Here is a 17,584-nt window from a genome sequence, read left to right on the forward strand (position 1 = left end):
CAATGTGAGGTATTATTGTTAAGGCTTTTCCAGTTTAAGTACATGTTATATTTACAAATGCACAGGTAAACATATTCATTAAAATACTTACCTCAGCAGGATTACTCCTGTGAGTAATAGAATACACGACTTGCTTAGGCACACCTGTTGCACACTGCTCCCAGTTTTGGTGCTTATTGATGCCCTGTTGTATTAGAAAAACACTAAAACAAGATCTTTGCAGTGCCTGGTGCTGCCTTCTGCACCAAAAAACTTCCATGAAATCTTCTGGAGTGCTGAGCTGTGTTAAAGCAGGAGAAGGAAGCTGGGTAGGAGGCTGAGAACAAGCTCTTGCTGTTCAAGAGGGTTTGGTCATTGCTGTGGTGATAGGTGAGGATTATGGGGATAAAACCACCCCAAAATACACATTTTGCTTGGAAGTTGCTGTTGTTTGATGGTGTATTTGCAGTTCCTAATTAGTGCCTGTTTTCTCTTAGCTCATGGTGAGTCAGCACCAGCTCCCAGCAGCCTTATCAGCCCTGGCCTGGAGGAAAGCACTTCAACCAAGTGGCTCCTCTTTTTTTTTTGATAAGTGGGGAGGTCTGAGCTTGTGACATGAAAATTTCTCTGTTTTCCCACTTTTTTTTTTAGCCTTGTTATGCCTGTTTTTAATGAGCAGGTTGTTGCTGTCTGTGCCAGCTTTGTCATGGAATAATTACACAGTGGTGTTCAGAGGGCAGATGTGCTACAGATATTTATTCCACTTACAGTAGAGTAATAACAGCCACAATTAAAAACCTGCCCTGTCCCACTGGTGAAACTTTAATTGTTTGTGTGCAAAAGCAAAATTGGGGGTTTGGGGTGGATTTGTTTGTAGGATGGAAGTGATGAGTGGAGGAGATACTGGTTCAGCCTCTGATATGCTGCATTAAGGAGAATAAAGATGTCAAATATTGTTTTCCTGGGTCTTGCAAGCTGGATTCATAGAGATAGGAGAGCACCAGGTGCACAATGACCACATCACCTCAGAACCAAGTGAAGAAAATGCTTTAATTATTATTACCTTCCAATTTTGCTAAGGCTGATGGTGTCCTCTCCTGAGGGGAGTTTGGGGAGGCACCTCTGTGTGATGAAGAGGTTAAAATGCAGCTTTTCCTGCTTTATGTGCCTTCCTCTGGTCATTTTGTTAAGAGAAAAGTGTCTGAGCATGTCCCCAAGGCCTGATTTAATCCCTGGAGGCACAGCCAGAGATAGAGCAGTCCCTTGGAGCTGCTTATCTTGGTGGCCACATGTCCCTGTTTGCTCTGAGTGCAGGAGGGATGTCAGGAATGCCCAGATTGCCTCTTCTCCAGAACCTGCTGCCTGCTTTCCTTGGAACAAATAAATACTTTCCACTCTTCAGCAGAGGCTGGACAGGTGAAAAATGGTGCATGGCAGGAGTTTTGATGTGGAGATATCTTTTATTGGGAGTGTTTTGATGCACTGACACTCACAAAATGCTCTTCCATGGAAGTAAATATCCCAAAGTGTGTACTAGAAGCAATTTTTTTTTTCAGTGAAAAGGCTTTTTATCTTTGATACTCCCATGGGTAGGATTTGATTATGTCTGGAAAATGGCGATTAGGCAGTTACAAACAGCAGGAGGGAGTTTTGAGGAGATAAAGGGGCTGACAGCTTGATCCCTCTGCCAAAAAGCCTTGGTGTTGTTATAGGTTTGGTCTTGGTAAGTAGAAATACTTAAAAATAATGGACAAACACTGGTTTGTCCATTTATTTTAAAACAGCAGAAAAAACCCCGACTTTGTGATGGAGCAGATGAACTTCAGAGAATTAATAGAGGAAATTCTCGTGCACCAGAAGAGCTGGAATTACTCAGTATCTGCATTGTGAAGGGAAAGGAGGGCACAGGATTTAAAGGGCTGTTGGAAGTGCTGTGCTCCTCCCTAGGATGAAAATAAGGATGGAGCTACCAAGAACCAACCCTTTAATAGAGAGTATTTGAGGAGAAATCAGAATTATTTGAGTTGTAACAGCAGTTAGAGAGCTGTTGGACTTTGGAATATCCATTAGAAGTATGTTTTCAGGGAGATCCACTCTCTAAAAATGCAGTTTTTCCTCTGCATTTTCTGGAATTCTTATGGCCCAATGGCTGCATGAGTATGAGTCTGAGAGACATACCTAAAAATAAATGTGGAAATTACTTACTCAGAAAGAAAATGCACAAAAAGAAAACAGCATGGAGAAGCAGGAATACTATCCATAGGTATTTAAAGGGGATAGGAAATTCCAGGTGAACAAAGTCAAGTTCCTGACATGGATATTCACCCTTAAAACCAGCCCACACTACAAAAAGCTCTGGTATTTCCATAAGCATTTAGCTGGTCATGAGTATCAGGGTTCAAGTTGCATCATAGCATTTGTATACAAAACTATTTTCCTTGCAAGCTTCTGACCCAGCTGTGTGTCTGCTCTCCTCAGAGCATGTCCTGTGCTGCTCCTGCTGCCTCTAAGAGCAGTTGGAAGGCTGGAAAACTTTTGTGGACTTAATATTTGTCCATGGTTCTTAATAAACAAATACTGCCTGTAATGGGATTGCACTGAATTCACTCGCTAAAATTTTCTAAATATATAATTTGATATATTTAGATTTTTTAAATTGAAATTTTTATATATTTAGATCTAAATATATATTTAGATTTTATATTTAGATTTAAATACAACATGCAAATTTCTAAATATAATCCTCTAAGCAAACAAAAGAACTTGGTTGAGTAAAATCCTGAGCTAACATTGAAAACCAATGGCAAAGCCTCGTGGATACTGTGATGCCAGAATTCACCACTTCCATCCAGATTCCAGTGTCTTGAAATATAAGATCTAAAATACATGAACTGCATTGAGAAACTTATGAAACAGCAGGAAAATTGATGTTTTTTCAATGATAAATCAAGCCTTGTTGGTAGGGAGAGCTGTAATGGAGCTGGGCAATGACTTAGTGGGTTTGGCTGGGGATGTGTGCATGTGATGGGGCTGTTAATTGGCTGGGGTAATTAGTTCTTTGCAGCTGCTGCAGGCTGGAGAGAGGTGTGGGAAGGATTCTGGGAAGAGGCTGAGCTTCCTGATAATGATTCTCTCCAGTTTGGTCCTCCTCTCCAAAGAGCAGCTTTTTACAAGCCTTTAAAGCAAACCAATATTGTTTCCCTTAAGGGAATAGGGAACAGAAAGGAAGTGATCTTTTTTCACCTCCCAAAAGCAATTTTGCATCTTCCTTTCCAATAGGTCCCTGATCTTTGGAAGCAGTGTAAATCTGGAATTGTATTTTTTAGGAGCTTGTTAAATTACCTCAGGTTGATTGAAGAGAAAAGATGCTCAAACAACTAATGATAAGAATATTAGGAAAAATGGAAGACTTCAGTTGAGAAGAATTGAGCTTGAAGGCATCAAACTTGTGTTTTAGGAAGGTGTTCCAATGCCTGAACTGTGAACTCATGTTCTTGCTCTAGTTTGCTGTCCTGGAATTCTAACGCCAAGCAATTGGGAGAGTCACAAATTACTTGAAATGCAGCAGAAGAATTGAATGTGGCTGAATTTCAGGAGTGTTTAATTCAAGGGAGAGTCTCTGAAATTCTGCAGTTGTCTAATATCCACCTCTGTGTTGTGTTAGAGAAGGGTTTGTTGGAAGTAGTGGGTGTATGAGTTTTGAAATACAAAAAGCATCTTTGTACACTTAACTGCTACATAGAACAGAAATCTGATTTAGAAGGTGGTTAAATTTTCCTTCTGTGTTGTGCAGGTACTTTGATGGCAACTTGGAGAAGCTCTTTGCAGAGTGTCACGTAATTAATCCAAGTAAAAAGTCGCGAACGCGCCAGATGAACACCAGATCATCAGCCCAGGACATGTCCTGTCAGATCTGCTATCTGAACTACCCAAACTCCGTGAGTACCCTGCTGCTGCCTGTCTGTTTCTTGAGGTTGGGATTGAGGTTTGGTGGTAGATTGAGATGGTAGTTCATGTTTGGACTCATGTGTTTGTTATTTCTTATCAGTGAAGCAGCCTCACAGCCATGAGTTCAGCAGTGTTTCATTAGCAAGGCACAAAATGGCCAACAATCTCTTGGTACAAGGTCTTTTAAGACTGAACTATCCAATTAAGAACTGACACCTAGATTATTTTCCCTTTTAACCCAATAACTGATCCCTGGAAACCCTCAGTGCTTACTTTTCTGTCCAATTACAAAACATCACCCAAACCCATGAAGAAGGTAAAGAAGAACAGCCTGTGTTTTCCCTAAAACCTCCATCTTTATTTATTTCATATATATTTATATGAAATAAACATTTCATATAAATTCATATTTATTCATATAAATTTCATATTTATTTCTGTATTCTAAAACCCCAAACCCTAAGTTTTCCACCCTGTGATATTACACTTTTAACCAACTACACACCCATAATCCCAGTGCTATCAGTCAATTTTGGAACTGTTCTCTACAGCCTCAGGTTAAATGTAGTGTTCTCTTGCAAGTCTGTGCCTTTCAACACAGAAAGTTTAAAATTCTCAGCATCCAGGGTTCCAACACTACCTGAACAGCAACTCCCCAAATTTCCAACCTGAAACTTCACATTTTCCTGCACAGCACCTCTGAGGGTGTTGGGGCTTGGGCAGTGGTGTGGTAAAGTTCAGGAAAAAGCAAGCAGGTGATGTTTGCAAGGGTCTGATACCAAGTGAGATGTACAGATAAAGGATGTGTGAAATTCAAACCTGTGAAAAGCATGATGGGCAGAGGGATTTACTTAAATAGAAAGACGTGGTAGGAAACAGCTTTTAAAAGCAAAATAGTCAAACAAGGGAGGTCTAGAAAAATGTAGTAGAAGTAAAAATGTAGATGTCTTTGGATCTTTATTATATTGGACAGTACTCTTTTGGTCAGAGTTACTCAGTGCTTGCTGGGGCTCTGCATCAATGCTCTGGGTCATAGTGTGACATTTTTTTGTCCCTGTTGACCAAACTGAGGCATTCCCATACATTGCTAAGAGGTCCAGGCTCTGCTGGGGCTCCCAGGGGCAGGACATACTGTTGGGAGACCTGGGAGAAAAGGAGTTGAGTGGAAAAGCTCAGATTGGAGAGTTCAACAAAAGGCAAAGTGCTGATAGGAAGGAATTCTTTTATTGGATCCTGTTCTTTGTGAGGGAGCTGCCCCTCCAGAGCACCCTAAAACAAGTGCTGGGCCTTTCCAGGCCTGCCATAAGGCTTTGCTCTTGCTCTGGCTGTGTTTTCACAAGGAACCACGATGAGCTTTGGGGTTCAGGAGTACTGGGGTGAAGTTCCCTGGCTGTGGCCTCTCCCTGGCTCTGGGTATTCTTCCCTGGAGTGGACAGAGCTGAGCCAAGCCCAGCTTCAGCCTCTCATTCTCAGCATTGAGGTCCCTGTTGCTCCTCAGCCAGGAGCCACAAGGCTTCATGTGTCTCCTCTTCAGCCTCGTGTGCCCTGACTTCTTCTTGTGAAGAGTAGCTGGGCAGGCAAATCCCTGCTCTGTGTGATGAGGTGCTTTGGAAAAGAAAGGCAATATATTCTAATATATTGTTCTCTCCATTTTAATGTAGTTGCTGTGCTAGATGGGGGTACAACCTACAAGTGACAGCCCTGTCCTCTGGCTGTGCTGCCTGGGAAGCAGAATCACACAATCATGGGACAGGCCCACAAGGATCATGGAATCCTACCCTGCACCTCTAAAACCACACCCCAGCATTGTCTAGAGCTTTGGAACTGGGAAGAACAGCACAACACATGCTAACACTTCTTGATTTTGTAGCTCAAATAGCAGTGGCCCAGCTGTTAGAAGAGCAGATTTTTAGCTGGAGCAGAGAGATGTTGCAGGTGAGCAGGGCTCTCTCTGTTGCTGGTGTTAAAGGACATCAGAGGGGACTCTGTTTCTTTGCCCTACAGAAAAGCTGGAGCCTGTAGGAAAACTAATATTTATTATTTCTTCTGTAAAAGGCTGTAGTGTCTCTGTCTAAGGTGATTGAAACCTGTTTTGAAATTTGTTTTAGTCGATGTGAATTATAAATTCTAGGATTATTTTTGTTCAATGCCTAACCTAAAATCTCAGCTTTGAAAATCCTCTTGCAATAATTAGCTAATTATTTTTCCATGTGAAAGCTGGGGTGGGTTTGCACTGAGAGCCCCTTTCAGCCTATGGAAAGCTGAGAGTTTGGAGGTGTTAAGAAGTTTTACAGTGTACAAATGTTGCAGGAATGTCAGTCTTGAAATTCCCTCTCTCCCATCTTCAAAGCCTTTGTAGCTCTTCAGTCACCTCCACAGAGCTGTGGTTTGAGGTTTTGGGAAACACCTGCCCAACAAAGCATTTGAAGCTCTCATCCTGCAAGCTTGAGGATTAAAGGGAAATGTTTCACCTGCTCTGTGTCCCTGTCAAGCCCTGTCAGGTCCCAGCAGTTCTTTTGGGTGACACTTCTATTGGGAAGACAGGAACTGGGAGGGTCATGGCTTTGCCTTTCTCCTCTCCTGCCCCTCAGCCTCAGGAGAGTGGGCTGGGGGTGTTTTTGGGAACATCCTGCTTGTCCAGGCTGCAGATGTTGAGCTCAGATGTGGTGACAGCAGAGCTGTCCCCTGGGCTAATGAGGAATCACTGCTCCCCCCATCCTTGGTGGTTTTATGTTGGCCTTTTTATTTGCTCCCTTGACATCTGCTGTCAGCTGAGCCAAAAATAATTGGGAACTCCCTCAAAGTAAAGAAAAGAGCTGAGAGATTCTCTGCATTCCTTGCAGCCTGGGAGGAAGTGTGGTGCTGGTGGCTGCCTTTCTGTGGGCATTCAGCAAAGCATTTCCCTGCCTGAAATAACCAAAGCAGGTCTCACATGAAGATGTGTTCTGTGCTGCTTCCTCATGTGTGCCTGCTGCAGGAGTGTTGAATTCAGTAAGAGATGATTCCCTTGTCTGTCCCTGCTTCCCATCACGTGTGGAGAAGCCAGTGCAGTCTTTGGGATGGTTTCATGCTGTGGCACCCCAAAAGTTCCAGATGTTGAAGTGTTTTTCCTCTAACTCTGCATCTCCAGGAGCCACAGCAGCATCTGTGGAGCATCATGCACCTTGTTAGCTGGCTCAGAAATGGGAAGGTGTCTTTGCACTCTTGCAGCCAGTGTACCTGGCACCACATAGCTGTCAGCCTCCTCTCTGGTATTTGTTGTTTTTTTTGGGGTGGATGTTTCTGTTTTTACCTGGAGGCAAGTCAGAAGCAAGTTTCCAGACCCAGTCAGGTCAGACTGAGCCGTGTTGGTGCTCACACTGCAGCCTGTGCTGGTGGCAGGAGTGTCAGAGCAGTGCCAGCCCTGGCAAAGGGCAATGCCAGAGCATCCAGAGATGGCACAGCACAGCTGCTGCACCTCTGTGGATGGACACAATGGATCTGTGGTGTCTGAGAATGCTTGGAAAGAGCATTTGCCTCAAGTGGATTCTCCTTTCCTCAATCACCACCATCCTGCTGCTGTTTTGGGCTGTTCCACAGAGCACTTCAGGTTCTTTCCTCTGTGCAGTTTTCATGGTTTGATGGTGTCTGAGGGTGGAGTTCTGGTTTTATCTCACTAGCTGAGGAGTTGGTTTGAAAAGCTGAGCCAGCAAATATTACCTCAATAGTGGTACAAATGAAGTGTTTTAAATACAGTTTTTCTTGGTGCTGACTTTGAGTATAAAATAACTTTCAGCTGACCAGAGCAAAGTACTTCAGTTCCACTCTTTCCTCAGCAGTGTTTACTTCTCCACCCCTTGTGTAACCACTCAGCCCCAGATGATATCTTGCCAGCTCTGTGCAGATGATGCAGACAAGGATGGAGTTGTCCCTGTTGCTGTCTGTGACAGCAGCTCATTATTGAATTCTGTTTATCAATTTACACCTGCCAATTAGGATCATGAGTGTCCTCATCTGATGAGCATCTGAGTTTCAGGGAGAACTTCCCTGGGGAGGTCTGGGACTTTTGGGCAGCACCCACATGTGCCAAGGGGAAGAAATAGGAGGAATGAAGAGTCTGTATCCTTGTCACTGTCACCTGTTTGCTGCTGCATTTATTTGACTGATTTCCAACGCAAAATGGGAGTGTGCTCCATATACACACCAAAAGCAAGGATAAATGGAAATGGGCAGGATGGAAACATGGGCCACACCTGTCCTTGCTGCTGGGCTTGGGGATTAAAGCCTGGCTTTGGAAGAGTGACTAAGGCTGCCTTGGCAGTGTTCTGTAGGGGTGATGATGCAAAGAGAATAGCAGTGTCTCAGCTTTGGTGTGAGGAATGAGGGTTGGGATGGATGAACTGCACAGCACCAAGAGGGGGAAATTATTGAGTCAATCCATGGGATAAAATCAGGCCATGTCTTGTGTTCTTTGTCATTGCAGTATTTCACTGGCCTAGAGTGTGGACACAAATTCTGTATGCAGTGCTGGAGTGAATATTTAACTACCAAAATAATGGAGGAAGGCATGGGACAGGTAAAAACTCAACTCACCTCATGGCTTATTTCTGGAAATCCTGTGTGTTGGAGAGAGGGGGGAGAGTCTCTCTGGTAAGAGAGAAAACCCAAACCCCAAAGGTTTGGGGGCTACAGGCTCTGCTGAGGTGAATCTGGAGAGAATTCAGTGGGGTTGGTGCAGGTTTTTGGGCTGGGGAAGGAGGAACCAGTGGCACTCCTTTCCCTGTGGATTGTGGTGAAGTCTGGTGCCTTGGAATTCCTTGTGATGCAGAACCAGGATAACCACTGTTCCTCCTCTGACCTTTTTGTGCTTTTCAGACCATTTCATGCCCTGCCCATGGCTGTGATATCTTAGTGGACGACAATACAGTTATGTAAGTAATTCTCATGGCTTTGCTCTCTTTCCTTTGTGTTACTCATGTGCTATTCAGATCTATTCAAATAAACTAACATACTGCACAGAGGCTTGCAGGCAGCAGAGGAACTGCCTTGAAGTGTCTGCTTTGATTCCAGAATGTCTCTGAACTTCCTGTTGAGGTGTGAAAACCCCATGTGATGGCACTGGGAGGAAACACTCCCTGACCAGTTTGGTCAGTGTGACACCAGGGTTTCCAAACCCTGTTTTACTGCTTTGTGCACTTTGTTTCCTTTGATTTAGGTAGGAATTTGGGACTTCTACCCAGGTCAACCCACTGGTTGCCCAAGCCCTATAGCTGTGGTTAAGAGGTGAGTCAGGGGACAGGAGTCCTAAGGGCTGATGCAGGATGTGTTTTTTGCCCTCTGATAGGAGGCAGTTGACCCTCAAACACAAGATTTGATTAAGGTGGTGTGTCATGCTGTATCCTTGGAATTATGAAGTTGTCCAGCTGCAGAATGACTGATACAGTTCATGGTGGAGCAGTGAACTCCATGAGCTTCCTTCTCTTTTATACTGAGGGAAGTTGTTGCATGAGCAATATCCTTCATAATGTTGAGCTTTGTTCAAGTTCATTTTAATTCTTCTTGCTAAAACATCTCAGTAGAGGCTTATTCTGTTACCTTATTCTTTCCTTCCTGAAGCCTGACTCACTCATTGATATTAATTTGGTGTTTTTTATTATCAGCTGCTTTCAGAGTAACGATTTTCCCAATTTTGGCTCTTGGTTACTCATGGAGTGTAGGCTGGATGGAAGTGGAAGTGGCTGAAATGCTTTCCTGCCCTGTTGAGGGGTGGTTTGTAGAGCCTAGTGGGTGGAAACTGAGCTGAAGTTGGCATGTCTTGAGTAACTTGATTGAGATTTTTGTTTACCAGAGGTTGAACTTCAATTTGTGGAGTCAAACGCTCTCAGCAGGACTTTTTGGAGTGTTTTCTTGATTGCTGCAGTTGGAATGAGCTGTTGAAAGAGTGCATGTGAAATGGAGTAGCTGAAAGCATTGGGGGTGGCAGCAGCAAGGAAAGGAGGGCAGTGCTTGGGATTGCCCTTGGCTGGAGAGAGCAGGGAGGAGGCCTGGGATAGGGCAGTGGTCCCATTTGTCTGAGTAAAACTAGAAACTAGAGGTCAAAATCCACCTTTCCCTGGTCTTACATGCATTTCTGTGGGGAGGAAGGTGCATTTTTTGAAAAAACTCTTTCCTTTAAAAGCCAACAAAACAACTGTGGCAATCTTAGGATATGTCAATATATATGTCAAAAAATGTAAATTATCTCAACTGGAACCTGTACTCACTCCTGTGTTGTTAATTATTACTTTTTAGGTCCTTTCCTGTTTACAAAGTCTCCAGCTCTGTTTCCAAGTGATAAGAACACAAAATTAATATGATTTATGGATTTTGGGCATGGGTTTCACCTCTTAATTTGTCTAGTTTCATTTATGATTTGCCAAAAGACAGTAACATTCAAAGCAAAATTCTTGAAATCTTGACCTGGTGATGTTGATTGGGGCAATCAAAGCAGATTGATAAGCAAAAAAACAGTGGATTATGTGCTCTGGTTAGTCATGGCATGACTATTAATTTAAATTTCAGAACGTGATATATTGTTATAATACAGCACATTTTCAAGGTGATATTTAGTATGTCTTGAAGCCCAGGTATGGGGTAAAAAAAGAGATTTCTAATTAATACCAAATTCAAATTGTTTTCTCCTTCTTCAGTAAGTTTGACTCCAGAATTGCAGGAGATGCTTTGTCAGCTGATTTGTTTTATTTTAGCCCTGGGAATTGAGCTGCCACGTGCTGTGATTTATGTAATAACCAGCATGTGCTTGGGAGAGGAGCTCCCCAGCTGCCCAGAGCTGGGATTTGTGCACATCCCATGGGCACACATTGCTCCTCAGGGAGTGGTGTAAGGATAACATGCAGGAATACCCTTAGTTTTGGCTGCAGCTGGAAAGGAAAATCCATTAATTCCAATATTTACCCATGGTATGGCCTGTATAAAGCTGTATCCCACAGTAGGATTTAAACCAGGAGTGCCACAAAGGGTGTGTCAGGGCAGCTTTATATTTAGATATATTGGGAAGACACTTCAGTTATAGCTAAAAGACATTTTTAGAAGTGCTCAGCAATCCATAATTAAGTTATTTTGGATGCATTTAGGCTGGGCAGTGTGCAAATGCCAGCTGGAACGGTGTGCCCAGGAGAAAAGTGGTCACCATGCTTGTCAAGGGTTCCCATCAGTGAGTTTTCCTCTGCTCTCCCAGTTCCAAGCAGACTGGAATTAGTTTAAAGTCCATGTTGTGTTCACCCCAAGTGATACTGAATTCAAGTCAGCTTTGTTTTTATGGCAGATAGATTAAAACACCATTAATTTTTAAGCTGAAGCTGTAGCATTCCACTGAAACCCAGCTAACATGAGGCTTCCCAAAGTTATTAGCCACACAAGAGTTGTTCTGGAGCTTTTTAAAGGGATTTGCCACAAAATGTGCTTGTTTTATGTAAATGAACTGATTACATTACTTGCTTTGTTTCTTGGGCTCTTCAGGAAAGTGTTTTTAAATAAAAATCCTCACACCAAGAGGTTCAGTTCTTTGGAACTGCATAAGCTTTCTGTTTCTGAAGCTAATATATTTATATATTCAATAGAATGAATGTAGTTTTCATAATGATCTAACAAATAAATAGGGAACAGGTAAGTACAAAAAGTACCTGCAAGTGTAAAAGGATGAATCAGATCTGTCTTTGCTTAATGGCAGTATATGAAAAAACCAAGATTTCTGCTACAATTTTTCTGTTTCTTCCCTTCCCACAGGCGTCTGATCACAGATTCCAAGGTTAAATTAAAGTACCAGCATTTAATAACCAATAGTTTTGTAGAGGTGAGTTTTTATTTGAATTTTTTAATGGCTTGTAGGGTTTGTCTCACACGTGTAGCCAGCCAGAGGCTGGAGGCTTGTTTAGAACTGCAGAGCAGGTTTTTTGCATAGTCTCTAATCAGGTGTGAAAGCAGGGGTTGTTTTATTGTCCTTTGCATTACAGGGATAATTGTAGGAAAATACTAAAAAAACTTGAGGACAAAAGACTTAAAGAGAATGTAAGAGCTGTTGCTTAATATTTGAGTTCTGAGAAGCAGAATTACGTAGTTATAGTAGTTACATAATAGTTATGTAATATTTATGGCTCTTGAGTGTTACCTGAGATACTTCACATTGAAAAGCAGGAAATGCTGTAAACAACAACATGCCTTAAAACATTTTGCCAGTTGAAGTAAAACTGCAGAAGTGCTTTAGCAAAGCACTGATAGTTTTCTAGGCTCCAGATAAAGTTGGAGAAAGGTGCTTTGCAGGATGTTTGCACTGTCCCAGTTTCCAGCTGTGTGGCTTCAGCTGTCCTGTAGAGCCCGGGGCAGAAGTTGTTACGGGATCAAGCTTTCAGTCCTTGCCAGAAGTGATGGGTGCAGTGGGTTTGGTTTTCATCTCTTAGCTGTTTGCAGCCCCAACAGCAGGGCAGGAGCTGTCCTTGAGCCCAGCTTCCCCTGTGATGTGGGATGTGTGCTTTGTTCCAGTGTAATCGACTGTTAAAGTGGTGTCCTGCCCCCGACTGCCACCACGTCGTTAAAGTCCAGTACCCGGATGCGAAACCCGTGCGCTGCAAATGTGGCCGTCAGTTCTGGTAAGAGGCAGCCAGGAAAAGCTGCTCATTCTGCCTGTACTCACAGCCTGGATGTGTTACTGTGTGTTCATGGAGGCTGCTTTGCCTTGGCAGGGACCTCAGAGGTGTCCAGTTCTACCCTCTGCCATGTGCAGGTGTTGCCATGTTTCTCTTCACAGAGAAAAGCAAGGCACAATTCTTCCCAAGGATTTGGGAAGAGATTCTCTGAGATTCTCTGAACCTCAGAGAAAGGGAAAACACAATTCTTATCACTTGCTGTGAAGTGCCTGAAGTGTGTTACTGTGTGTTCATGGAGGCTGCTTTGGCTTGGCAGGGACCTCAGAGGTGTCCAGTTCTACCCCCTGCCATGTGCAGGTGTTGCCATGTTTCTCTTCACAGAGAAAAGCAAGGCACAATTCTTCCCAAGGATTTCTGAGATTCTCTGAACCTCAGAGAAAGGGAAAACACAATTCTTATCACTTGCTGTGAAGTGCCTGAATGTGTTACTGTGTGTTCATGGAGGCTGCTTTGCCTTGGCAGGGACTTTAAAGGTGATCCAGTTCCACCCCTGCCATGTGCAGGTGTTGCCATGTTTCTCTTCACAGAGAAAAGCAAGGCACAATTCTTCCCAAGGATTTCTGAGATTCTCTGAACCTCAGAGAAAGGGAAAACACAATTCTTATCACTTGCTGTGAAGTGCCTGAATGTGTTACTGTGTGTTCATGGAGGCTGCTTTGGCTTGGCAGGGACCTCAGAGGTGTCCAGTTCTACCCTCTGCCATGTGCAGGTGTTGCCATGTTTCTCTTCACAGAGAAAAGCAAGGCACAATTCTTCCCAAGGATTTCTGAGATTCTCTGAACCTCAGAGAAAGGGAAAACACAATTCTTATCACTTGCTGTGGCTGTGTTGTGCCAAAGCAGAATGCAATATGGAGATTGTTTATCCAGAGTGAGGATGTTTTGTTTCCTTGGTCTATCAGGGCTAAGTGTGTGTGTGTGGGGACTGTCGGGTGACAGTCACAAGATTCAGTGCAGAGTGAGTGCTGGGCACATTCAGTTCAGATGAAATGTATATAGTATAGTATAATAAAGTAATTAATTACCCTTCTGATATCAGTGGAGTCAGATGCATCAGTCTCTCTCCCCTTCGTCGGAGTCACCTTTGATTTACAATAGGCAGGGACACCTTCCACTGTCCCAGGCTGCTCCAAGCCCTGTCCAGCCTGGCCTTGGGCACTCCAGGGATGGGGTGACTTCTCTAGAAACCAGTTTGTGTCTCACAACTCTCACAGTAAAGAATTTCTCCCTAATAATCCCATCTAACTCTGTCCTTTGGCAGTGGGAAGCCATTCCCCTTTGTTCTGTCACTGTTTTGAAGTGACCTTTGAGGGATTTCAGGATTGAAGGGGGATGTGTTGAGTTTCCTTAGGACTGACTTTCAACAACCCAGAAAAAACTTACACTGTTTAATTACAAGTACAATCTGCTTATTTTCCCCTTCTTTCCCTTACAGCTTTAACTGTGGTGAAAACTGGCATGATCCTGTTAAATGCAAGGTGAGCACATCAAGGTTCTTATACAAATCTGTGTTTTGAAAAAGTTTAAAATAAATTTGTGTGCAAGAATTAGCAATGAAGCCCAAGTTCTTGTGGCTGTCCATAGAACCATAGATGATCCTGAGCTGGAAGGGACCCCCAGGGATTACTGAGCCCAATTTTTGTTCCTAGCAGGGAGCAGAGTAGCTCAGCTGTTCAAATCACAGGGTGAGAACCAGCAGTGAAATCCTGTTGGGTGCCTTTACTGCTGCCTCCCAGCTGGACCTTGTGAGGGAGCAGTGCCTCATCCAGGTGGGAATTGCCTGGAAGGGGAGGCTGTTAGACCTGGGACTCCCTGCAGAGGAGTGAAGGTGCTTTTTGGACAAGGAGCATTCCTGTAGCAGTTGTTCCTGTAGGTGTTTGGTGCTTTGTCAGGCATTATCCATTGTACTGGAGGAACTAATTTGGTTTTGCTGGTTTGGGTTGGAAGGGACTTTAAAGATAACTACTCCCACAGCCTGCCATGGGCTGGGATACCTTCCACTAGCCCAGGGTGCTCCAAACCCCATCCTTGAACACTTCCAGGGATGGGGCAGGCACAGCTGCTCTGGGCACCCTGTGCCAGGGCCTCCTCACCCTCACAGGGATCAATTCCTTCCCAATATCCCATCTATCCCTGCCCTCTGGCAGTGGGAAGCCATTCCCTGTGTCCTGTCCCTCCAGGCCCTTGTAAACAGTCTCTCTCCATCTTTCTTGGTACTGGAAGGCCACAATTAGTCACCCCAAAGCCAAAATGTCCTTATTATTTAAGAGTCCAACATGAAGTTTGTGTTGATGAAGAGCTGCAAACTCATTGCAGGAGTGTTTGTGCTGGGTGCTTGTGCTTGCTGGATCAGGATGGAGCAGCAGGAACTGTCTGCCACTAAATTAGTGGCTGTTTGCACAGTTTTCCAGCACCAACACTCCCCAGTTCCCATGTGGCTGGGTGTACCTTTCCTTAATGTGAGCAGGTGTCTTGGGAACATTTACAGTTCCTCCAGCTACATTGAACACTCTTCTTCCATCATTTTTCTGACAGTGGTTAAAGAAATGGATTAAGAAGTGTGATGATGACAGTGAAACCTCCAATTGGATTGCAGCCAACACAAAGGTGAGAGGTTTTCTCCATTTTATATAGAGATTTTATACAGTCAGGTGAAAAGGACATCAATCTAATTCCTTGCACTAGGATTGCTTTTTCTGTTCCCTGTTAAGAGCAAGCCTTAAAATCCACAGTACACTCAAGTGCTCTTGTTTGAAGAGTGAACAGGTGTTAATGCCTGGAATCAGGTGAGTTTCTTCAAGTTCAGTGAAGGAAAGTGCCTGGAAGAAACAGTTAATTGGAGACTCAAAGGAAGATCAAGATTTAAGTCTTTGGGCTCCTGTCTGGCACCAGTGGCTTCCCTAAGGAGATCCATGGCTCATTCCATGTGTGGAACATGTTACCACCACCCGTGGCTCAGTTTGGCTGGCATCATTTACATCTGCCTTCAAATGCCTGGGATTGGCCTCCGGAGGAGCCTTCATTTCTGCTGGGCAGCATTCCAGGTGGAGACTGGCACAGCAGCTGCCTGGGATTTCATTATGTAAAGCTCTTCCTTCTACTTAGCCCAACTTTGCCTGAAACTTTACCATTTGATCATTTTGGGACAAACTAAAACCAAGATTGTCATGGTGACAAGGACACAAAAGCAGCAGATCCCATGGGAGTGAGGAGCAGGCCTGGGGCTCCCAGCTGAAGGAGGAAGGTGGGGAGGGAGTGAGGAAATGGCTGCTTTGTTTTCTTGGCTCTGTTGTGTGAGTGGTTAATGGCATTGTTTGCAGGCTGCCTGGTTTCCATCGAGCTGGAATGTTGTGTTGTGGTGGCAGGGAAGCCCCTGCTGGGCAGCTCCCATCAGCCTGCAGTGAGCCCTGCTCGGAGCTCACTGAGTCACCAGAGGGACTTTGCCTTTGTCTCACTGTGCTCCAAAGTGGCTCTGGGGCTGAACCAGCTTTGTCTGGAGTTTGCTCAGTCTTCAGGGACTGCTCCTATTAAACCTGAGGAAGAGCAGCCAATAGCTTGGAAAAGGCAGAGTGTAAGCACTGCTGGCCTTGGGTCTCACATATGTGGGACGCTGGAACAGCAACAGCCCTGCTTGGCCTGTTAAAGCCCTCAGGAGGCTGATCTTGGGCTTCCCCATCTTCTGCCTGCCCCTGCCTTGGGAATAAGAAGATTTTTGGGGGTGGGAAACACCCATCTGGAGGGTGGCATCTGGCACCAGCCCTGCTTCTTCACTGGTACCTTTGGTCTGGTGTGAGCAGCAGAGCTGCTGTCCTGGGACATCACTGTCTAAGCTGCTTCCTCTAATACTGTCCCAGACATTCCTACATGGGAATACTTAGGAGCCCAGGCTGCAGCAGGGAGAAAAATTGCCATCAGGGTAATTACTCCAGACATTTGAGCAAGCCAACAGTGCTGGAGTCTTACAGCATCCATATCCATTGAATTAGCTGAAGGACAATATGGCATTCTTCTCTCTGGGCTGATGCTGGATTCAATTGAGGGGAAAGTTGGCAGGAAGAGTACCACCCTCATGCTGATCCCTGCCTTGGGGAAGGTGGGAATCTGCAGCTTTGGCCTCTGGGATGTGTGTCCTGGGAGCTGTGCAGCCTCTGGAGAGCCAGGTCAGCCCTGGGTCGTGGGGCTGCATCCAAGTCCTGCCTCAGTTCCCTGCTGCTCCCTGACCAGAGGCATGGAGAAGCCCAGGTGCTGTCTGGGTGTGGGGCTGTACACTGGGGTGGGAATTGTGCAGCTGGAGTGTGGATCCATCCCTCCTTTCTCTCTGTACTGTTCCTAACAGCAAAGCAGGGCAGCCGTGTTTGGTGAGGCACAACTTGTGCCCGCACTGTTGGCTTCACAGCTTAAATTCTGTGTTGAACTTCATTTTGAAGAACTTAGAAAGGAATCAGGTGCCATCAGATGCAGAAATCTCCATTATCACTGGGAACAGCTCTCCAAGGAACTCGGTTGTGACTACGCGCTCCGTTGCTGTTTCTGGCTTTTGGAAAGCGCTTTCTGGAGCCATCCAGGCATGAATCCTGTCCCATGTGGGCTCCTCTCAGGGAAGGAAACTTCCTGTCAGAACCAAGATGAAGGTGTAAAAGAGAAATACCAATCCTCTGGAATGTGGGCTTGAAATCTGGATAATCCTTTGCAACGGGAGAATGTGAGATACATTTGTTCCGGCTTGTCCTGGGAGATGGAGTTGGAAAGGAAGATTAGGCAATTGTGTGAGAGAACAGAAGAGTGAAACCCAGCTGAATTGGCTTCTGTTCCCAAACTGGAATGATGTGATGTGTTTTTTGATGAATTATGTAGAGTGGTCTGAATGAAAAACGAGGAGATTCGAGTAGTGAGTTCTGTGGTTTCTGATATGATTTTTTTATTCTTTTGCATTCATTTACTTGCACTTAGGAGACCTAAATTCCTTCTACTTCTACA

General features: G+C 44.5%; 1 protein-coding gene across 1 annotated transcript in view; it reads left to right on the top strand.

Annotated features, from left to right (window-relative positions):
• The window catches only part of ARIH1 (ariadne RBR E3 ubiquitin protein ligase 1), a 51,482-nt gene that overhangs the window by 23,466 nt on the left and 10,432 nt on the right, over positions 1-17,584 (top strand). The window contains exons 3-9 of the mRNA XM_064721985.1: positions 3,773-3,917; positions 8,390-8,482; positions 8,782-8,837; positions 11,692-11,758; positions 12,445-12,551; positions 14,043-14,085; positions 15,143-15,214. Coding sequence (XP_064578055.1) covers positions 3,773-3,917; positions 8,390-8,482; positions 8,782-8,837; positions 11,692-11,758; positions 12,445-12,551; positions 14,043-14,085; positions 15,143-15,214 — 583 coding nt within the window. The remainder of the gene's footprint in view (positions 1-3,772; positions 3,918-8,389; positions 8,483-8,781; positions 8,838-11,691; positions 11,759-12,444; positions 12,552-14,042; positions 14,086-15,142; positions 15,215-17,584) is intronic.

The sequence above is a fragment of the Zonotrichia leucophrys genome, chromosome 10 (assembly GCF_028769735.1).
Source record: "Zonotrichia leucophrys gambelii isolate GWCS_2022_RI chromosome 10, RI_Zleu_2.0, whole genome shotgun sequence".
NCBI classification, from domain to species: Eukaryota; Metazoa; Chordata; class Aves; order Passeriformes; family Passerellidae; genus Zonotrichia; species Zonotrichia leucophrys.